Source organism: Bubalus kerabau, chromosome 11 (genome assembly GCF_029407905.1).
Source record: "Bubalus kerabau isolate K-KA32 ecotype Philippines breed swamp buffalo chromosome 11, PCC_UOA_SB_1v2, whole genome shotgun sequence".
NCBI lineage: Eukaryota > Metazoa > Chordata > Mammalia > Artiodactyla > Bovidae > Bubalus > Bubalus kerabau.
Genome location: NC_073634.1, coordinates 89,026,729 through 89,048,302, shown reverse-complemented (window position 1 = coordinate 89,048,302; position 21,574 = coordinate 89,026,729). Strand labels below are relative to the sequence as shown.

Genomic DNA, 21,574 nt, shown 5'->3' with positions numbered 1-21,574 from the left:
ATTTCGTCATTAACTGGAAAACACGTCACGCACTGAATGGATGGGTTGAGAGCCAAGGGAGGTGAGAGTAGAAGAAATGGCAGCAAAGGGGCTGGCATGAGGGGAAGAGACAGGAGACACAGAAAAGAAAGAAGCAGCTGTCCCTGGCCTCGGGTATCTAAGGATGTTTGTAGCAGCCCTATTGTGTGAAGAAATCTGGGTGCTATTTATTAAATGACATTTAAAGATAGGCAATTTGAGAAAGACTTTTTACCCAAAACATCTCTTAAAAGAAGTTTGAAAACTCACTGATGTGAAACCCTTTTTCTCTAGCAGGCTGGGTAAATAAGGGGTATGTGTGTGTGTGTGCCCCACGCGCACATGCGCGCGCCCTCTGTGTATACTCCAAACAGTTGGGAATTACAATGATATGGAAAAAAACAGGAACAAACTTTTTGGCTAACTCAATGGTTTCCTGAGTGCTGCCTCTGTGTGTGTGAGACATTCTGCTTGGGGCCTGAATTCCTGAATAACAGCAGCACCCCCGGGCCCCAGGAGCTGACCACGTGGGGAAGGCCAGCTCCTCTGCTGCGGAGATGGAGAGCACGCACGAGGAGAGTGGGGTTTCCCTGGCCAATTGCTGGCTCTCCTGGCCCGTTCCACATTTGCCATTAGTCCTAAAGTACTATTTCACTTGAAAAGTTTCCTATAGTCATAAAGTTGCTGAGAGGGCCTGACCCCGTGCTGGTCTGTTTTGTGTGTGTGACAACTTCTGGTGTGTTTATATTTCTAATAATGTATACATCTAGTTTTCCCTTGGGGATAAATAACAGCATATAGTTTGACTCCTGTCTTATTCAACGTAAAGGCCGTTCACACTGTATTTCAGGTTCTAAACCAAGTGATGCAGTTTACGACAAGGACAGCAGCTTGGGCACCAGATACAGCTGGGAACAGGCTGGCTGTGCTGCTTAGCAGGTGGTTGAATCACTGGGTCTCTCTAAACCTCAGTTTCCTTACCTGTAAAATGGTCCCTGGGTTACACTGTGGTTCCTCCCACATAGCTGTTATTGGAGTGCCTACTGTGTGCAGACTTTATAGTCGGTCCTTGTCAGCAACTGTATACATACCGAGCTCTGTTGCTCATGCAGATATGTGCAGCTGTGAGCGCTGGGAGGGGATGTGGACGTGTATTTGAAGTCATAAGGCCAGGCTTGGAGCCAGAGTCTGTGACCTTGGGAAAGACATCCGGTCTGAGTGAGCCTCGACCCTCGTCCCTAGTGAAGAAGGGTGATAGTGCTCGGCTTAAACAGCGTGTCTCTGAGGACTGGTTAATTTCTAACTAACTGGGGCTCACTGTGTACTTACTTCTGCCTTGGTCATCACTCCCCTATTCCACGTCTAGGTGGAAGCCGAGTGGACAATGAAGAAGAGGAAGAGGAAGGGGATGGGGGGCTGGAACAGAACTGTCCCCCAAACCCCTACCAGATGCACCCCCCGCCTGAAGGATGCTGCACCACGGACGGTGAGATGCCCGCCGGGCTGTGCGCTGAGAAACCCCCCAGCTGTGAGCTGAGCCCATGTCCCCAAGATGATGGATGAAAGGGAACCACCCCATACTTGAGAGTCAGACCTGGCTCCATCGTGGCCCTCCCCACCCCGCTCAGAAACTTTGAGTAAATGACTTAACTTCTCTGAGCCTCGATTTCCCTGTCTGCAAATTAGGGGCAGGACCACCTGCCCAAAGATGATCAAATGAAAGCCTTCCAGGGCTTTTCCCACTCAGTGTCTCACACAGTGGGTGCTACTTCCTGCTTCCTGCTTTGCCCAGGAGCAGATGGGAGAACTAGGAGCCAGTGCCTTGAAAATGGTAAAGCAGATGTCCCTGGAGGAGAATCTTACTAAGGTATAAATATCTTACGGGTTTGCAGGGAAGGCCTCGGGGTCTCAGAGTTCACATTAGCCCATGTCATCCCTGTTGGTCATTAAAGATGGGAAAACACAGGGCATGGTGCCACTTGTGCCTTTGGGGAGAGAGATTCCCAGAAAAGGTCCATCCAGATAAATCTTGGCTATTTCTCTCTTCTTCCTTTTTTCCCTAAGTATTTCTGGACACTTAATTTAAAAATAAGAAGCATGTTTAAGGGCTTCCCAAGTAGCACTAGTCGTAAAACATCTGTAAAGAGACAAGGGTTTGAATCCTGGGTTGGGAAGTCCCCTGGAGGAGTGCATGGCAACCCACTCCAGTATTATTGCCTGGAGAATCCCATGGACAGAGGAGCCTGGCGGGCTACAGTGCATGGGGTCGCAAAGAGTCAGACTTGACTGAAGCGACTTAGCACGCGCACAGACGTTTAAACGCTCTGAAATACAAAAAGTTCAAGTGCATAGAGTTCCCCTCTGCTGATGTGACTTCTCTGAGACCATCATTACCAGGTCGTCAGCCTGAATTCCTGCCCTTGGCCTGTGTCTCATATACGATAAGTGCAGGATGGAAAAGACATCAAATTACTCACAGTCCCTTATGGATTTTTCATCCACATTTTAATTTACCATCACTTGTCTACCCATTTCTCCAGTTGACCTTCATTTGTACATTCATGTATGTGTATTGTACGGTAACACCAGTAGTCATAAATACAGCAAGTAGTTAAGTGTCATGAATGATGATGGTTACAATTTGATCTCTCAGAATTACTTTTATTTATTTTATTTTTTTATTCTGCCCAGTCACTTTATTGTTGTGAATCATGGTAACTGGCAAGTGAAGCGCATGTAAGGATAACATACCTAATAATGTTCTCAGAATTAATTTCAGAGTCAGCCCGGTCCAGGGGTGAGGGTGGTTGCTGACAAAATCCAGACTGTTTTCCTGCTTTGCCCGCGTGGATCCTGGTTGTGTGGGGGCACTCGCTGGACGGCGTGTGAGCCCTATCCATCCCTCCTAGGGTTCTGCCAGGCCGGGAAGGACCTGCGTCTGGTTTCCATCTCCAGTGAGCCCATCGACATCCCTGCGGGCTTCCTCCTGGTGGGTGCCAAGTCCCCCAGCCTGCCTGACCATCTCCTGGTGTGTGCCGTGGACAAGAGGTTCCTGCCGGATGACAACGGACACAACGCCCTTCTTGGTGAGTTCCTCCTGGGCTCTGCTCTACAGCTCAGGCTGCATGATGGGTGGGGACAAGGAGGGCCACTGGTCCTCTTGGAAGACAGGCCACCTTTGGGCCTCTTCATCAGCACATCCCACAACCCCATTCATTCCTCATTCTGTGGCATATTTCTTTGTGGAATGGAATGCAAATGAGATTTGTTTTAAAATGTGACTACCTGGAGCTTTCCCTGGTGGTCTGGGGATTAATAATCTGTACTTCAGTGCAGGGGATGCGAGTTTGATCCCTGGTTGGGGAACTACATGATACTGTGTAGCATGGCCAAAAAATAAATGAATAGTGTAAAAATAAAATGTGACAACTTTCCTATAGAAAGCTTATCAGTTAGTACTACTTTTTTTGGTAAATGTGTTCATCAGAACTTTCCTAAGTGCCTACCTGAGTTGGGAATGTAATCCAGACCCCATCCGAGATGCTCTCGGAGGCCAGCAGACGTGTGGCAGGAGGAGAATAAGGCTGAGCGTGTGTCCCCCTGACCAGGACAGTCCTGTTCCAAGTGACTGCCCGGCACCCTCTACCGTTCTCTTCTTTGCTTTACCTTTTGCCTCTTACCAGTCAAGATCGTCTTGGACCTGTTAATGAACTTGCCTGAGGGTGCCTGAGTAAAAGAATGTGGCCAGGATTCAGACTCAGGTCTTCCTGGTTCCGTATGGTACCTTTAACTACTGCACCCCACAGTCACTCAGTGGGTTAGGGTCAGCCTAGGGAAGCTGTGGTTTTGACCTTTGGAACCACCGCTGGCCCATGGAATCCCCAATGTCAGTGCAAGTCGAGGCCAAGCCGTACCAAGCCTGTCTCCTGTTGGTTCAAACATTTATTGAGCTCTTACTGAATGCTGACCCTGTGCTCAGCACACCCCCCTAAGTGAAGCAAAATCGGGGGAGACATGAGGTTTGGACCGAGAGCTCAGCGAGCTGGCTCCAGCCCCGTGTCTGACTACAGGCTGCTGTGTGACCCTGGGCCTCCATGTCCTCGTCCAGAGAGTAGGCAAGTGCTTTCCACATGGCCCCTCACCTGGCCTGGTGTCTTCTTGGCAGGAGAGCTGGGCAGACAGGAGGGTTGGTAATGATCTGTCTAGTTGAGATGTAGCCTCAGAAATAATGTTCATGGCAGAAACAAGTTTGATCTTGAGAGTTTATGGGAAAAACTTCTAGGTTAAACTTCTCCTGTGGCCCCAATTCCTTCTGTGCTTTCCCAGTGGACAAACATTTAAACCTCAGTTTTACACTTGATATGTTCCCAAATCTGGGTAGGTAAAAACACTTTCAGTTCAGTTCACTTGCTCAGTTGTGTCTGACTCTTTTGCAACCCCATGGACTGCAGCACACCAGGCCTCCCTGTCCATCACCAACTCCCAGAGTTTACTCAAACTCATGTCCATTGAGTCAGTGATGCCATCCAACCCTCTCATCCTCTGTCGTCCCCTTCTCCTCCCGTCTTCAATCTTTCCCAGCGTCAGGGTCTTTTCCAATGAGTCAGTTCTTTGTATTAGGTGGCCCAAGTATTGGAGTTTCAGCTTCAGCGTCAGTCCTTCCAATGAATATTCAGGACTGATTTCCTTTAGGATGGACTGGTTGGATCTCCTACACACTTTAGTGGATATTTATTGAGGACATTTTATGTCTGAGTCTCTGTGCGAAGGACTGAAGGTGAGTCTCTGTGCAAAGGACTGAAGGATGGAGGTGGGACAGCAAGGCTTGACCCAGAGAAGAAAAAGAAATGGTTCCTGCCACGGGGGCTGGGGGACATGACGGTGTGTACACTCTGAAACCTAGCAGATGACTGCTCAGTGCAAGGACAGGCACGACTCTGAGGCAATGACCAGCGGGAGAAAAGGTTTTGGCCAGTTCTTTCTTAAGGCGGGTCTATGGGTTTATTGTAACCAGTTTTGAAAGCAAGAATAATCCAGGAAATTTACTCCACCAAGGAAGCTCATCGCTTCTGAGTCATTGCATCTCAGAGTGAATTTGCTTATTATCAAGGCTGCTCAGGACAGAATGAGTGGGGAAGACAGACTGGTGACTTGGTTAGCGTTTGATCTGGCCTGAATTCCTCCCCTTTGTGACTGTAAAGGAATTGCGAGGGCAGTAAATCTAGGAGGCTCTATGTCTCGAAATGCAGAGGCAAGAATCTTTCAGTTCATTCACCACCGGCCTGGGAACAGCTTCAGCCCCTCGGGCGGGGAGCGTAGAGGAAGTGGGGTCTTTGTTAATTGCTTGCCAAAAAGCCATCGGAGGTGGGTAACAAGGGCCGGCTGGTAATAACCCATGCTTTCTTCTTTTAAAATAACTTTATACTCTCAGCGTGCACACTTAGCACTGTTTAGGTTTCCTGCAATTAACCCTGATGGCTGCACAGGGCACGGTGGCCCAGCACCCCTCTGGGGCCGGGGCTCAGCACTTTTTAGTGACCTATAAAGGGGAGGCTCTGGAGTATCTTAGGAGAAAGTAACAGCTTTAAACCCCCGCCACCCCACCCCCCATAATTTATAGAGAAAGTAGTGCTGGTTTTAGTGACTTTGAATCAACTGAGAGATTTCGGTCTGTGAAAGCGAAAAGACTAAAATGTAGGTGTGTGTTCCAGTTGTTTGATAGTAATTCATCGAAACTAGCTGATGGCTAAGACAAAGGAGAAGAAACCATCTATTACAGCTGTGCATGTGCTTGCTAAGTTGCTTTAGTTGTGTCCGACTCTTTGCGACCCCATTTTTTGTGTCCGACTCTTTGCGACCCCATGCACCGTAGCCTACCAAGCTCCTCTGTCCGTGGGATTCTCCCGGCAAGAATACTGGAGTGGGTTGCCATGCCCACCTCCAGGGGAATCTTCCTGACCCAGGGATCCAACCCGCGTCTCTTACGTCTTCTGCATTGGCTGGCGGGTTCTTTTCCGCTAGTACCACCTGGGAAGCTTCCATCTATTACAGCTGGAATGTTCATTTCTGAGATGAGAGTAAATGAGCCGTTTGTTCATCTAGCAGGCAAATAATTATGCGTTTATTATTATTCATAGTAATAAGTAACTGAAGGTGGACTTTAAGTTCAGACTGAGGCCCCAAAGCCAAGTGGCACTTGGTCCTTCCTGGAAGCTCAGGGCTGTGGAAGGACACAGGCCAACCAAGACTTCCTCAGAGATCCACATGCACAGCCACAGAAATCAAAATTCTGGGAAATCTCTGGGCAACAGGCTCCCACCGAGGGCTTAAGATGCTGTGGGATCCCCAAGGATGCCTTGACTTCTGGGATGAGAGTGTCTCAGAGGGTGTCACCGGCAACGCACTTGGGTCCTGAAAAATGGGTGGATTACCAGTTGGAGAAAGACAGCAGCAGCAAATGAACCTAAATAGCAGCCACTTTACTTCTCATGTGCTAATGACTGTTGGAGTTAAAATGGAGTGAGTGAGTGAGTGTGGTGGGTGTGTTACTACCTAGCACTGAGATATGAAGAAACAGAGGCATGCGCGATAGAATGAGGTATGCCTGTTCTTACTGCCCTGGGAGGGCCAGCGTTTCCACTTTGATTTCTGAACCATGGAGGAGCCCCTTCTGGTTTGTGGCCCTCCCTCCCTGCCTCTGGAACGGAGCCGTGGTCCCACAGCCCACATTTGTCGTCGGACAAAGGCCTGTAACCCGTTTAGCCGTTTCTGGGAAGGGATGGCAGTGCTGGCCTTGGTGAGGTGCTGGGAGCATCCTTGGATTTGCAGTTCTGTTTCTTTCTCATCATCTTTTGTTTGACCTCAGAGTCAGGATCCCTTCCTGGGAGCTTGGAAGGTTTCTCGGGGCCTCATTCTTGGATGGCAGTTGAGCTGCTCAAGGTTCCCAGGTTGGAGACAAAAGAAAAAATAAAAAATTAGATTATAAACTAGGAAGCATTAGAAACATGAAAACATTAGAAAACAAAAGCACATCAAAGTGTGTGCAGAGAGGCTAAGTGTTTGCTCTGCTAATTGTTTTATCTCCTCTCTCCTCCTTCCCTCCCAGTGTTTGCTGACTGTCTCTCCTGTGCTGGGCACTGGTTTGTATACGCACACTAATGCACACAGATACAACCCATACCTCCCCGTGGACATACATGCTCCTGGTCCTGTGGAAGGATGGGGATGGTTATAAGGAAAAATACAGATTTTAATAACGCTAACATTGTGGCACCCCACTCCAGTACTCTTGCCTAGAAAATCCCATGAATGGAGGAGCCTGGTAGGCTGCAGTCCATGGGGTCGCTAAGAGTCGGATACGACTGAGCAGCTTCACTTTCACTTTTTACTTTCATGCATCAGAGAAGGAAATGGCAATCCACTCCAGTGTTCTTGCCTGGGGAATCCCAGGGACGGGGGAGCCTGGTGGGCTGCCATCTATGGGGTCGCACAGAGTCGGACACGACTGAAGTGACGTAGCAGCTTAGCAGCAACACTGAGGAAGAAGTTATAAGGGCTGTCAGCAATATAAAGTCCGGCATAGCAGTAGGAGGGATGGGAGATAAAGCAGAAATGGGGGTGGTAGGCATTGGGGGCAGCCCTGGAGGGCATGCTTGTGCATCCACACTCTGTTCTCATACTAGAATTGAATGCGTCACTCTTTGGATCTGCCCTGGACAACCACTTAATCCCTCTGAGTCTCAGGTTTCCCCATGGAAGGTTTAGCTGTCCTGACCAACTGGTGGTTGCATGAGTTCAGCTGGGTGCTTCGTCTGGGCGACAGTGAATGGCAAGAACACCATTGGTTTTCTCTGCATGTCAGTTTCCTTTATGTCCCTCTAACAACAAGTGAACATAAAGCACAGAGTTGGCATTTTTTTAGTACCTTAATCTATTCAGTACAGAGGGGATAGGAGTCTGGAAGGAAAAACTAACCTGTGTCTGCCTTCTTAGACTGAGAGATTTGTCCTTATTTCTAATGCCTTTTAAGGAATATTAAACTTGCTTGCAATAGAGCAGATAATCCAGGTTTCTGTAATGTTTGTTGTTCGGCCACTAAGTCATGTCTGACTCTTTGTGACCCTATGGACTACAGCATGCCAGGTTCCCCTGTCCTTCACTCTTTCCCAGAGTTTGCTCAGATTCATGTCTATTGAGTCAGTGATGCTATCTAACCATCTCATCCTCTGTCATCCCCTTCTCTTCCCACCTTCAGTCTCTCCCAGCATCAGGGTCTTTTCCAATGAGTCAGCTCTTCGCGTCAGGTGGCCAAAGGATTGGAGCTTCAGCTTCAGCATCAGTTCTTCTAACGAATATTTAGGGATAATTTCCTTTAGCATTGACTGGTTTGATCTGCTTGCAGTCCACGAAACTCTCAAGAGTCTCCTTCAATATCACAATGCGAAAGCACCGATTCTTCAGTGCTAAACCTTGTTTGTGGTCCGACTTTCGCATCTGTTCATGACTACTGGAAAAACTATAGCTTTGACGATTTGGACCTTTGTCAGCAAAGTGATGTCTCTGCTTTTTCATATGGTGTCTAGGTTGGTCATAGCTTTTCTTCCAGGAGCAAGTGTCTTTTCATTTCATGACTGCAGTCACTGTCCGCAGTGATTTTGGAGCCTGAGAAAATAAAGTCCCTCATATTTCTGCAATATAGGCATCTTCTTTCTCTATGGGGAAATGTTTTGAACCTTCACTAACAGTAGTAGTCAGAGGCCTCAGGACTGTCCCCTTTAAAAGCAGGGCTTACTCACAGAACTGCTTGGCCCTTCTGGCCTATATCAAGATGCCCTTTGTAAACTTGTCAGCCAGAGGATAAGATAAAACAAATTAGTCTCAGCTTCAGGGTCTCTCCTACCAAAGGACTTTGTTTCATAGAAACCAGATATACCAGTGAGTGAGGCAAGGTCATAGGGAAGGCCTTTGTGAGACAGTGAGCTTAAAGCAGAACAGTCTACCAGGTACAAAAGCTAAACCATCACGTTTTTCTTGTATTAACCAACAGTTCTATTGATTCCGGCTTGAATGGACTTCACAGTTTAAGTCTTTCAAGCATGTTCTCTGGATTTTAATAGTTCATAAGAGGTGAAACTCCAATGCTTTGGCCACCTGATGTGAAGAGCTGACTCATTTGAAAAGACCCTGATACTGGGAAGGATTGAGGGCAGGAGGAGAAGGGGACGACAGAGGATGAGATGGTTGGATGGCATCACTGACTCGATGGGCGTGAGTTTGAGTAAACTCTGGGAGTTGGCGATAGACAGGGAGGCCTGGTGTGCTGCAGTCCATGGGGTCGCAGGGAGTCGGACACAACTGAGCTACTGAACTGAACTGAACTGAAGAGGTGGTTTTGTCATCACCTCTGGAAGGCATCCTCTGCAGAGCCTCAGAGTTAAGCTCTGTCATCTCCCAGAAAGGCTCCCCTGGCCTCGGGCAGCAGGAACTAATACAAGCAGTCACCTTCTAGATGAGAGGCTTCACCATGGCTGTTGGGCCCAGATTTCACTCGCCACGATCCTGGCCACACGTGATGAAGTACTTGATTTCTGCAACTCGTGGGGTCTACTTCCTTGATTCCTGGAGGGAATTTTGGACTCTCAAGAGGGCTCTCAGTGTATCCAGTCTCAGTGGTTTAATTGCTTTGAGATTCTATGATTGGCTGGCACTGAAGACCATAGTGTGTTTGTGCTAAGTCACTTGAGTCCTGTCCAACTCTCTGCGATGCTATGGGCTACAGCCCGCCAGGCTCCTCTATCCATGGGATTCTCTAGGCAAGAATATGGAATGGGTTGCCATTTCCTTCTCCAGGGGATCGTCGCCACCCAGGGTCGAACCTGCGTCTCCTGCCTTGGCAGGAGAGTTTGTTACCCCTGAGCCACCTGGGAAACATAATTTCAAGTACTTAAGACTTGTACTTACTTATACTTTAATCAAAGCTCTTCCCCCCACCTCCATCCCCACCAACTAGAAACATTTTGTGTGCATATTACATACACAGAATATAGTCACTTTATTTCTGCTGGTGATGCTCAAATATTAAATAATCCCTTAATTCATGTGTTAGACTACAGTATAAACATTTATTGTTTATTCACTAAGTCGTGTCTGACTCTTTTGTAACCCTATGGACTATAGCCTATGAGGCTCCTCTGTCCGTGAGATTTTCCAGGTAAGAACACTGGAGTGGGTTGTCATGATCCCCTCCAGGGGATCTTCCTGGCCCAGGGATTGAACCTGCATCTCATGTCTCTTGCGTTGGCAGGCGGTTTCTTTACCACAAGCACCATCTGAGAAGCCCAAAGACCATGTGGACAAACCAAATTATTGCAGGTGCTCAGTGTGGACAGATGAATGGGACGGTTCTGTCCCATAGGATGCATAGGCTTTAAATATGCCCCGAAGCAAGTGCCATCTTCCATGCTTGCCTGGGCTCGTCTCTACGACCCAGCGTCTCTTTGGTCAAGGTTTTTTGTTTGTGTCAAGGTCATCTTGACCCCTGGACGAGTGTGAGCTGGCAGCTACCTTTGCCCCTTGGACTTCTCTGGCTGATGGTTCAGGACGTGAATGCCTAGTGAACGATGGTTCACTTGGAGGGGTCTTGGGTGTCAGGTGGGGACAATCCTGGTTTGTTTCCTCCCCCCAGGTTTCTCTGGGAATTGTGTCGGCTGTGGCAAGAAGGGCTTCTGTTACTTCACGGAGTTCTCCAATCACATCAATCTGAAGCTGACCACGCAGCCCAAGAAGCAGAAACATTTGAAATACTACCTGGTCCGCAACGCCCAGGGGGCTCTGACCAAAGGGCCTCTCATTTGCTGGAAAGGCTCAGGTGAGCAAGCTTTGTGGGCCATATGAAGGGGGCACCTCCAGGCCAGCCAGGAGCCTGTTGGCCCGACTCTGGGCCGAGACTGCTCTGCAAAATCAAAATGCAATTTTGCCCTCCAGGCGTCCAGTTTATAGTGTCAGTCTAATTGTATGGGCGCTTTGAAAGCTGACACAGGGCCGCACGGTGCGGTGTCTTCTTGTGATAAGTATCTGGGGCAAGATTCTCAACCAGGGGTGATTCTGTCCCCCAGGGATATTTGGTGATGTCTGAAGACACTGTTGACCATCATGACTGCAGGGAGCCCCTGGTATCTCATAGGTGGAGGCCAAGGATACAGTGCCCAGGGCAGCCCTCTGCAGAGAATTGTGCAGCCCGGTGCCAATGGTGCTGAAGTTGCGAAGCCCTGACTTAGAGAAAGCTCAGCCCAGATAGCTTCCCTCCCTGCCCTGCAGTCCTGTCAACCACGAACAGAAAAGATCAGTTTCCTGGGGCTGGGGCTGGCAGAAGAGAGCAGGCTCCAGCTTTAGGAAGGGCCTCCCTCCATCCTTCTCTTCTGTTGCCCTGTATCCTCCTGGCTGCAGTCAGCTCTGGAGGCAGAGGGAGGGGCTGGATTTTCCAGACCCCACCGAGATGCCCCTTCTCCCATCAACCAGCCGTGGAGGGACGTGTCCTAGAAGGGTTCTCAGCGAGGTACCCAGGATAGGCAGCCTGTTGTCCCTCACTTGTCTGCGTCAGTGCTCTCTGGTCACCTGGAATATCCCAGCCAGCTTCTGTGAGTAGAAAAAAGAGGCTTCAGGAGGGGCTGGTTCTAGGCATTCATCCCCTGTCCCCTCCCATCACTCCTCTCCTCCCCATCTCCTTTTCTTGCTTGCACGCATGGTCAGTCGCTCAGTCGTGTCCGACTCTTTTCGACTCTATGGACTGTAGCCCACTGGGCTCCTCTGTCTGTGAAATTCCCCAGGCAAGAATACTGGAGTGGGTTGCCACATCCATCAATAATTTCTTGAGCTCCTACTATATACATGCCTGTCATTTTGTAGGTCCTGGAGAGGAAGTGGTTCTTCCCCTTGTGGGACCAGCCAAGAGTTCTTGATCACTTGCTATGACCAAGCCCCTCTCAGCTTTGATACCTCACTGGGAGGTAATCTTCCCAATGGAGAGTGATTTAGGGGGAGGAGGAAAGTACTAGCTCTTCCTTTGTTGTTATTGTTGTGTTAGTCGCTCAGTCGTGTCCAACTCTTTGAGACCCCATGGACTGCAGCCCGCCAGGCTCCTTTGTGAAATTCCCCAGGAAAGAATACTGGAGTGGGTTGCCATGCTGTCCTCTGGGGGATTGTTCAGACCCAGGGATGGAACCCGGGTCTCCTACACTGAAGGCAGATTCTTTCTGTCTGGGCCACCAGAGAAGCCCAGCTGTTCCTTCACCTTTGAGTAATGCTGTTCGTCCCTTGGACTTGAAGCTCTCATTTGCATCATCTGTTTTTCCCGTAATGCTGTTTGTCCCTTGGACTTGGAGTTCTCGTTTGCATCATGTGTTTTTCCCTTCTTCCCAAATGGTGACCACTGCTCCTGCTGCTGGCAAGAGGACTGTCCCTCAGGTGGCTTCCCCAGAGACCGAGCCTGGGGAATGGCCCCCACCCCAGCCCCCCAGCTGCACCAGAGCAGCGACGGGGAAGGCGTTGGCGCCCTTGCGGTTATCTCCATGCCTGGCTCTCCCACCGGCCGGGTTCTGGCCTCGGAAGTCATCGGTCGCTGTTGGGGAGGAGCAGGAGCTGACTGTCATGCGTGCCTCTTCTCCGCAGAGTTCAGAAGCCGGCAGGCATCCATGGGTGCGTGCTCCAGCTCTCTGTTCCCGCCGCTGGACAGCTCTGGGCCGCTGGCCCCCTTCCCTGGCGAGCCCGGTCCGGGGACAGCCCCGAGCGCCCCGCTGGGAGCCCCGCAGGCAGGTGAGGCGGTGGCACAGTGCTGGAGGTGCCAGGAGTCGGTTTTAGTTTCCCCAACTGAAAAATGGAGGCACGAAGATGCTCACCGAGGCTATCACGGGCAGTAGGGTTTGATAGCTGGTATTTCTGCTTCGTGAACTTGGCCTCGGCCATGCAAAACACACCTGATAAGCACGACAGCTGATGGCAAGTAGACAGCAACCTCCTTCCCAAGGGCTCTGGCGGGGGGGGTTGGTGGTTGGGGGTCCTCCTGCCCAGGGGGGTCTGCTGAGGGGCCCTGGGCCCCTGCTGCACGTGGCTCAGCATCCACAGCGAAGAGGCTGCACATGAGCAGAGAATGCACTCCCCCCAGAGGCCCCCTGTCCTCCTTCCACGTGGTATCTGCCCTCGTCCTCTCTGTGCCTGGGCCACCTGGGGCCTGCCACACTTGGGCAGCTTCAGGGATCAGTGTTTCTGCCTGAAGAATACCTGGGTGCGATTCCAGCGTTGCCGCCTCCTAGCTGAGAGATTGGGGGCAGCTCATTTTAACTCTGTGACTCTCCGTTTCCTCGTCTGTACACTTGGAGAGAATCTTTTCTGTCTAATTTGCAGGGTGATTATAAAAATTAAATGTGATGACAGAGATAGCAAATACTTACTGCTTGCAAACTTCTGTTGTTAACTCCCGTCGTCCTCACAGCGGCTCTAATATTACCTGCATCCTCTAGATGAGAAGGTGGATGCACGGGGAGGAGGTGTAATGTTCAGGAAGGTTGCACAGCGAGTTCGAGGCAGCGTGGGGCTCAGACAGGGGTCATCTGGTTTCAGAGCCCGCCCTTCAACCCCTCAACATAGGGGATGATCTGTGCTCCTCCTGACTCTGGTGTACCTTCCACATCATTCTGGCCCGTGTGGGTGACTTAGAGCAGAGCCCACAATTGCCCCCAGAATCCTCCTGAGACCCGGGGAGCCCCAGATCCTGTGTATAGCCTGGCCCTGGGCGACGGCAAACCCAACTGCTTTCCTGAGCATGTTTGTCGTGACCCTGAATCCAGGAGGGTGAGCTAGGGTGGGAGGAGGGTGGAGCAGGTGCAGGGGCGCTCCTGGAATCCCGGGGCCCCCACAGGCCCTTCTCTCACGGGGAGTGCTCAGTGGAGCATGTGTGGGAGCATGTGTCCTGTGTGTGCACGTGTGTGCATGTGTGTGTGTGCATGTCTGTGTGTGTCTGCTTTTTCGGGGGGCTGGGGGGACAGAATCACTCTGTCAAGAGTCCTGACCCTTGACAGGCTGCATCAGTGGAAAGCTAATATGTTAAACGGAGGGAGAGCCATATCCTGTTTGTTGGACTCCCTGAGCATCCCGTGGTCTCCCTTCTTTGTCTCTGCTCTCAGGACCAGCCTCTGATCACCCCGCCCTAACTGCAGCCCTGGGTCCGGCTGTTTTCAACGGCAAAGATTCCCCGAAGCACCAGCTGCTGGTAAAGAACCGCCTGTCTGCAGTGCCGCGTCCTTCGGCCTTAGGTAACCTTGACTGTCCTATTCGGGGTGGGGGGGCCTTGCTCTGCTCTGAACCAAGGTGGTGGCGGGTGGGGGATGGGGGAGCCGCCACGCTGGGGCCCCTGAGGCTCCTGGAGTTGGAATGAGAGTCAGGCTGGATCAGCAGACACCTCCTGCGTCTCTGGGAGTGTGTCCAGCCCCCAGTGCTGGGAGTAGGGAGACGCATGGCTTCTGCCCCCAATCTGGGTGATGAGTGTGCGCCAGGATGCAGTGGGAACCCGTTACGAGTGGTAACCTGTCTTCCTGTGGGCCGGTGACGTTCCCAGGAACAGTTATCATAACGCGCCCTGGGAGCCTAGTTACTCCGTGGAGCCTGGCCCAGAGGATGCAATGGGTGCTGGTAGAGAGAGTGGGCTTGCACCATTAGGGGAACAGCTGGAGCCTTGGAGTCCCGTGCCTGAGGCCTGCTGTGGGCAGGGTGGACTCTATTTCAAGAAACCGCTTCTGAAGCTACACGGAGTATGACAAGGACTCGGGGGCTCTGTGGTTCTCAGCTGAAATGCTGCCCCGCACGGGACGGGATGGGGTGGGGGCAGAGTTGGGAGGGGGAGGTAGGAAACGTGCAGAATCCCTTTCTGCGTTGTCCTAGCTTGGGGTCCGGGTGTGGCAGTGCCTGCAGGGAGTGGGCTACAGTGAAGACTTGTCTCTCCCCAAATGCCAAATAGGGTCCCCCTTCCCAGCACCAGGACACATGGCCAGAAATGGTTGGTCCACAGGGGCAGCTCCTGGTGACATCATTTTGGGAGAGCTTTGGGAAAGATCCTCTGGAGGAGGGCATGGCAACCCACTCCAGTATTCTTACCTGGAGAATCCCATGGACAGAGGAGCCTGGCGGGCTACAGTCCATAGGGCCGTAACGTCGGACACAACTGAAGTGACTCAGCACGCATGCACGAGGAGCTTCGAGTCTGTGTAGAGGCAGTTAGCACCCCAAAGGAAAAAAACACCCGCAGACCTTCTGCCTTCCTACCGAGGCTCCATCCCATTGCTCTTCCTCCTCTGGTAGTTTAACATGGCTTTTAGAGGAGCTGGCATCTCAGTCTGTGTGGGAGCTCTTCCCTGCTCTTGAGGACAGATGTTTGGGGAAATGAAGATGTAGTTCTAAATGACATCAAGGTGATAGAAGCTGCCACAGAGGTTGTGGGGGTCAGAGGAGCCCACCTGTGGGAAACCTCTTTGCAAGCAAAGAACTTCATGTCTTTAAATGTTTTATTCATTTTTTTTCATTCATTTTCAGTCAGTCTAAAGAAGAGGTGAAAATAACTTTGGGTTATTTTTAAGAGACTCGAAAGCAATAATTCTCAAACAGCAGCACGTCTAAGGATAACCAGGGGTGCTTGTGACCAAGTGTTTCCTTTCATTTCTGGAGATCTGCTTCTGTAGGTTGAGGTGTGCCCAGGAGCACTTGGAACAAGCTCCTCCTGGTTCTGTCCAGCTTTGTCTCTGGCTAGATTTGGAGAAACACTGCTCTAAACCAGTGGTTCTCAATCCTGGTTGTGGTTTAGAATCACCAGGAGCTCAGGGAAGGGATGGGAGGTGGAGTGGGTCATCGGGAGGTGTGTGGACATGCTGGGGTTCTAATTTCCTTGGGAGAGGGTTGCATCCAGGAATAGAGCGTTTTAAAATTTAAACTTTATATAATGCGTCATGGTTGAACATAGAGCGCTAAAGGTAAGGGAAATTTTGTGTCAGATTGGTCCCCAAAAATGTGGTAACCAATTCTTGGTATTTTGAAGAATCCAAGAACAGAGCATGATGAGTCATGCTCACGCTGTTCTGGCGTGGGCAGGATGACTCATCAGTGGCAGTGGGTACCAGCTTCTGTTCCCCCGGATTTTTTTAGCCTGAAATTAGCTTTCAGGGCTGGGGTGGGGAGAGGTGCACAGGTGGATCGGTACTGCCCCCGAGTGGTGAAACTGTGGTGGTGGGCTGACTGCCGTTGGGGCTTGTCTACAGAAACAAGTATTAATTTACTGGAATGTGGAGATGATGATGGACTTCCCTGTAGTTCAGACATCAAGGATCTGCCTGCAATGCGGGAGACCTGGGTTCGATTCCTGGGTCGGGAAGATCCACTGGAGAAGGGATAGGCTACCCATTCCAGTATTCTTGGGCTTCCCTGGTGGCTCAGTTGGTAAAGAACCCGCCTGCAATGTGAGAGACCTGGGTTCAATCCCTGGATTGGGAAGATCCCCTGGAGAAGGGAACGGCTACCCACTGTAGATAATGAGGATCTGGACTTGGTGGCTACCATTTATTGGCCTCAAACTCTGTGCCTTACATATATTCTCTTTAGTCTTGATCAAGTCACCTTTCAGAGTAGGTTTTATGATCCCATTGTAAAGATGAAGGAGGTAAGGCTCAGAGAGCTAAAGCTTAGACACTGACACAGCTTTGGAATGAAACATTTATAGAGGTCGACAGGATACTTTAAGCCTAGATGCTTCCTCTAGACTGCTTGTTAGTTGCTTAGTCGTGTCTGAGTCTTTGTGACCCCATGGACTGTAGCCCACCACGCTCCTCTGTCCATGGGATTCTCTGGGCAAGAATGCTGGAGTTGGTTGCCGTGTCCTTCTCCGGGGGATCTTTCAGACCCAGGGATCGAACGGGCTCTTCTGCATCACAAGCAGATTCTTTACCATGTGAGCCACTAGGGAAGCTAAAATGCACTAGATGCTAAAATGCATTGTAAAGCTGTGCTTGAAAAAAAATAATAAGTGTTCTCCAGCTCAGGGGAACATTTTGCTGAAGCATGTCTTTGGTGACAGCCTAATTCACACTCTGAACGTTGTCTAGGTATTTTATCAAACTCCGGCCCTCCCAAAAAACGCCACAAAGGCTGGTCTCCAGAATCTCCATCAGCTTCGGATGGTGGCTACCCCCAGGGAGGGGGGAACAGAGCCAAGCATGGTAAGTGATGGAGCCCTGCCCCAGATGCAAGGCTCTGGCACTGGTGGTGGTGTGTGTGTGTGTGTGTGTATGAATGTGTGTATATGAGTGTGTGTATGTGTGTGTGTGTGAATGTGTGTGTATGAGCATGAGCATGTTCATGTGTGCATGTGTGTCTGTGTACTCACGTGCTTTCATATGTATGGGTGAGAAAATTCTAGGGAGGCACACTTGAATATAACAAAAGATTCTCTTTCTCATGTATTAGACCTGCTTCACAAAGCCCAGGATTCCTGTACAGTATTGAGTTTCCTGATCTTAGAGGAATTTTTTCTAAAAGGCATGCTTGTCACTTGGCAGGGACATTGAAGAAGAGAAAACTGGGTTGTTCGGTGGGGAAGGGGGACCCGGTGACCTTTAAGGTCTTTTGACTCAGGAACCTGTGGTTCCCAGACTTGGGTGCTCCCGGAGGTGCAGGGAAGGTCACGTTGTAGCAGGTGTGTTGGCTGGCCTGATGTCAGGTCTGCCGGAGGTGGATGCCCTGTCTGACGTATCCTCTTCACGCTCTCGGCGTGTCCCTAGAAAGCGCAGGTGTGACCTGCATGCCCCAGGTCGGCTTGGTGGGACCGGCTTCAGTCACCTTTCCCGTTGTGGCTTCTGGAGAACCAGTGTCCGTTCCCGACAACTTGTTGAAGATATGCAAGGCCAAGCCAGTGATCTTTAAAGGCAAGTACAGCAATGCACCGGGGCGGAAGGACGGGGAGCCCAGGGAATACAGACAACATGACACATCATCCCAGACTGACTCCACACCAAGTTGTCCTCCTGGGAAAACTTCTAAAGCTGTTTCCAGGGCAATGAGAGAACCAAGCAGAAAGGTCACTGGGGTAGCCCCTGATCAGACGCCGTAAGTTCAGAGCCCGTCACTGTTTTCCGTGGGACAGCCCTGTTCCGTGACGACCATTTGCTTGTTCGTTTGTTCTAACCCTTTTATCTGGGCCCTGCTGTAGCATCTTTGTGCCTCTTTTATGACAAATGTCACATCCTTCCCCTAAGAGTAATTCTTTTGCTGCCTCTGATAAACCAGAATGTTTGTGAGCAGTGCTCCCCAAATTGTGGTTCCTGGACCAGCAAAAACAGCATCTCCCACGAGCTCAGTAGAGATGTAAATTCCCAGGCCCACCCATCCCAGAATCAGAACCAGGCCTGAGTTGGAATCAGAGGCTCTGTGGCGGGTCTGGCAGTCTGTGTTTTTGGAAGCCTTTCAGGGGACCCTAGCGCACCCTCAGGTTTGGGAAACACTTTTCTTGAGGCTGTGAACTGTGTCCCAATCTAGATTTCCCCTGGAGCTGAGCGTGGTGCCTGCACACAGCACACAGCAGGCGTCTACTCAGTGTGTGTTTGGTGAATAAATGGAGGCCGTCTGAGTACATGAAACCATGCAGGCACTTACCACATTTAATCATCTCGGCAATCACACGAGGGTTTGATATCTTCACCTTGTTTTACACATGCAGAGACCGAGGCTTGGGGAAGTGAAGCTTCTTGCTGAGGATAACCTAGTTAATAATAGATCTGGCCTGGGCTGTCCTGCCTCTGAGGGCTGCCGTCAGAATTAATCTTGTACCATTTGCTGAAGCATTTGTCAAGTTTGGAGAAGGAAATGGCAACCCACTCCAGTATTCTTGCCTGGAAAATCCCATGGACGGAGGAGCCCGGTAGGCTACAGTCTACGGGGTCGCAAAGAGTCGGACATGACTGAGCGACTTTCTTTTTTTTTCTTTTGTCAAGTTCTGTCAGTGTTTGGAGTCTCTGATCTGTACAGTGGTTTATTTTCCTAACTTAGCTCATCAAGGAGACCTGGGGGCTGGGAGGCACAGGTGATGGCCGAGCAGCTTTAGTAATTCTCTCTGGGCCTTAGTAAAAATAAGAAATTGGACTAAATCAGGGGTCTTCAATGTCCGGAATCTAATGTCTGATGATCGGAGGGGAAGCTGATATAGTAATAATAGAAATAAAGTGCACAATAAATATATTGCTCTTGAATCATCCCCACATCATAATCCCACCCCCACCCTGGGTCTGTGGAAAAATTGTCTTCCATGAAACAGATCTCTGGTGCCAAAAAGGTGGAGACTGCAAATGAATAAGCAAATGCTGCAGCCCCTCAGTTACAAGAGCAGGCGCACAAACCAGCACGGGCTGAGAGTTCAGGATTTCCCCAGAGGAGCTTGAGTTGCCTCCAGTGCAGCTGGCCTGCATGTTTTCACTCCCTTGCATGCAGAGACCCCCAGGCTTCCCTGCTGGCTCAGTGGTAAAGAATCTGCCTGCAATGCAGGAGGCTCAGGAGACGCAGGTTCGATTCCCGGGTGGGGAAGATTCCCTGGAGCGGGGCATGGCAACCCTCTCCAGTATTCTTGCCTGGAGAATCCCATGGACAGAGAAGCCTGGCGGGCTATGGTACACGGGGTCACAAAGAGTCGGACACGACTGAGTGAGCACGCACGCGTGCACATGTGGAGACCACGCGTTGTGCCTGAGGCCAGTTGCCAAGCCCTGCCGTGTCCCCTCCCCCAGGCCACGGGAACTTCCCCTACCTCTGCGGCAACCTGAACGACGTGGTCGTGAGCCCCCTGCTGTACACGTGCTACCAGAACTCGCAGTCCATCTCCAGAGCCTACGAACAGTACGGGGCCTCCACCATTCAGCCCATCTCGGAGGAGATGCAGCTCCTGCTGACCGTCTACTATCTCGTCCAGCTGGGTGAGTCCCCTCCCATTTTGTGGGAACCACTGGTGGAATAATCGCTAAAGGAGGGATGTGCACACGGCCTGATCATGGACCCTACTCAGAGCCCTTCTGAAGACGGCCTCTGTCATCAGGTCACTGCAGTGGTCACCACCTGAGGGGCTGGGATGGCAGTGAGAATTCAAATAGATTTCCTGGGACTCGCCTGGTGATCCAGTGGTTAAGAATCTGCCTTACAATGCAGAGGACGTGGGTTCGATCCCTGGTTGGGGAACTAAGACCCCACGTGCCATGAAAACCCGATGCAACCAGATAATTTTTTTTTTTTTCAAAAGTGATTTCCCTGCCATTCTAGGTGCAGAGATACAGCAGGAATACCACAAAGGCTCTGCCCTCAAGGATTCTAGTGGGAGAGAAAAACAGTAAACAAGAGGAAATGAAGCAATGGGAGTGGGGTGGGTGGTTGTGGGCTGATTCAGGTCGTCGGGAAAGGCGTCTCTGAGTCGAGACCTGAGTGATGAGGAGGAGCCAGGCTTGTGAAGATCTCAGGGAGGCAGAGTCGGGGGGGCAGGCCAAGGGCCGAGGGGTGGGTGGGAGCGTGGCGCCCCAGGTCAGCGGGAGCCAGGGCAGCCACCCAGTGAGAGCCTGAGAGTGAGGGTGTTGTCAGAGAGCCAGCAGGGCCTCAGGCTAAGGTCAAGAGTCTGTATGTCAGACTCGGTGAGAACAACTTGTGTTTATCTGCTCAGGCTGCCGTAGCAAAATACCACAGAAGTTTTATCTTCTCATAGTTCTGGAGGCTGGAAGTCCGAGGTCAGAGTGGCCTCATGGTGGGGTTCTGGGGAGGCCCTCTCTTCCTGGCTTGTGGAGGATGACTGTGTCCTCCCATGGCCTTTCCTTCATGCCTGTGTGTGGGGACAGAGGGTGAACTCCGAAGTTGCTTCCTTTTCTTATAGGGACACCCATCCTACTGGCCACCCTTATGAACCCACCTAACCTTAGCTACTTCTTTAAAGGCCCTCTCACTAAATATAGTCACATTGGGGGTTAACACTTCAATGTATGAATGGACGGGGACACAATTCAGTCCATAGCAGCACTGGAATGCTTTCAGGCAGGGGACAGATATGATCTGGGCTTCCTTGGTGGCTCAGATAGGTCAAGAATCTGCCTGCAATGGAGGAGACCCGGGTTCAGTCCTTGGTTCGGGAAGATCCTCTGGAGAAGGGAATGGCAACCAACTCCAGTATTTTTCCCTGGGAAATCCCCTGAACAGAGGAGCCTGGTGGGCTATAGTCCATGGGGTCGCAAAGAGTCAGACATGACTGAGTGACTTTCAGTTTCAGATATGATCTGACTTCATTTCATTAATGGCCTAGAATTGAGGGTTGGCTAATGATTGACCATTGTGTTGGGGCATGTGGAAACCACTGGCAACCCGGGTGGGTGGAGATATGAAGAGAGTGGGGACAAAACCCATACTGGAATGGGTCAGAGGGGATGGAGGTGAGGAGATAAGCATGGTGAGTGTGGGCAGCTCTCTCAGTTGCTTTGATGGATGGTGGTGGTTCTGGAAGGGG

General features: G+C 50.8%; 1 protein-coding gene across 4 annotated transcripts in view; it reads left to right on the top strand.

Moving 5' to 3' along the window:
• The window catches only part of GREB1 (growth regulating estrogen receptor binding 1), a 123,428-nt gene that overhangs the window by 57,482 nt on the left and 44,372 nt on the right, over positions 1-21,574 (top strand). For all 4 annotated transcript variants that reach the window (XM_055540909.1, XM_055540908.1, XM_055540910.1 and 1 more), the window contains exons 3-10: positions 1,385-1,504; positions 2,928-3,104; positions 10,703-10,885; positions 12,685-12,828; positions 14,196-14,324; positions 17,157-17,270; positions 17,832-17,975; positions 19,827-20,012. In XM_055540909.1, coding sequence (XP_055396884.1) covers positions 1,385-1,504; positions 2,928-3,104; positions 10,703-10,885; positions 12,685-12,828; positions 14,196-14,324; positions 17,157-17,270; positions 17,832-17,975; positions 19,827-20,012 — 1,197 coding nt within the window. The remainder of the gene's footprint in view (positions 1-1,384; positions 1,505-2,927; positions 3,105-10,702; positions 10,886-12,684; positions 12,829-14,195; positions 14,325-17,156; positions 17,271-17,831; positions 17,976-19,826; positions 20,013-21,574) is intronic.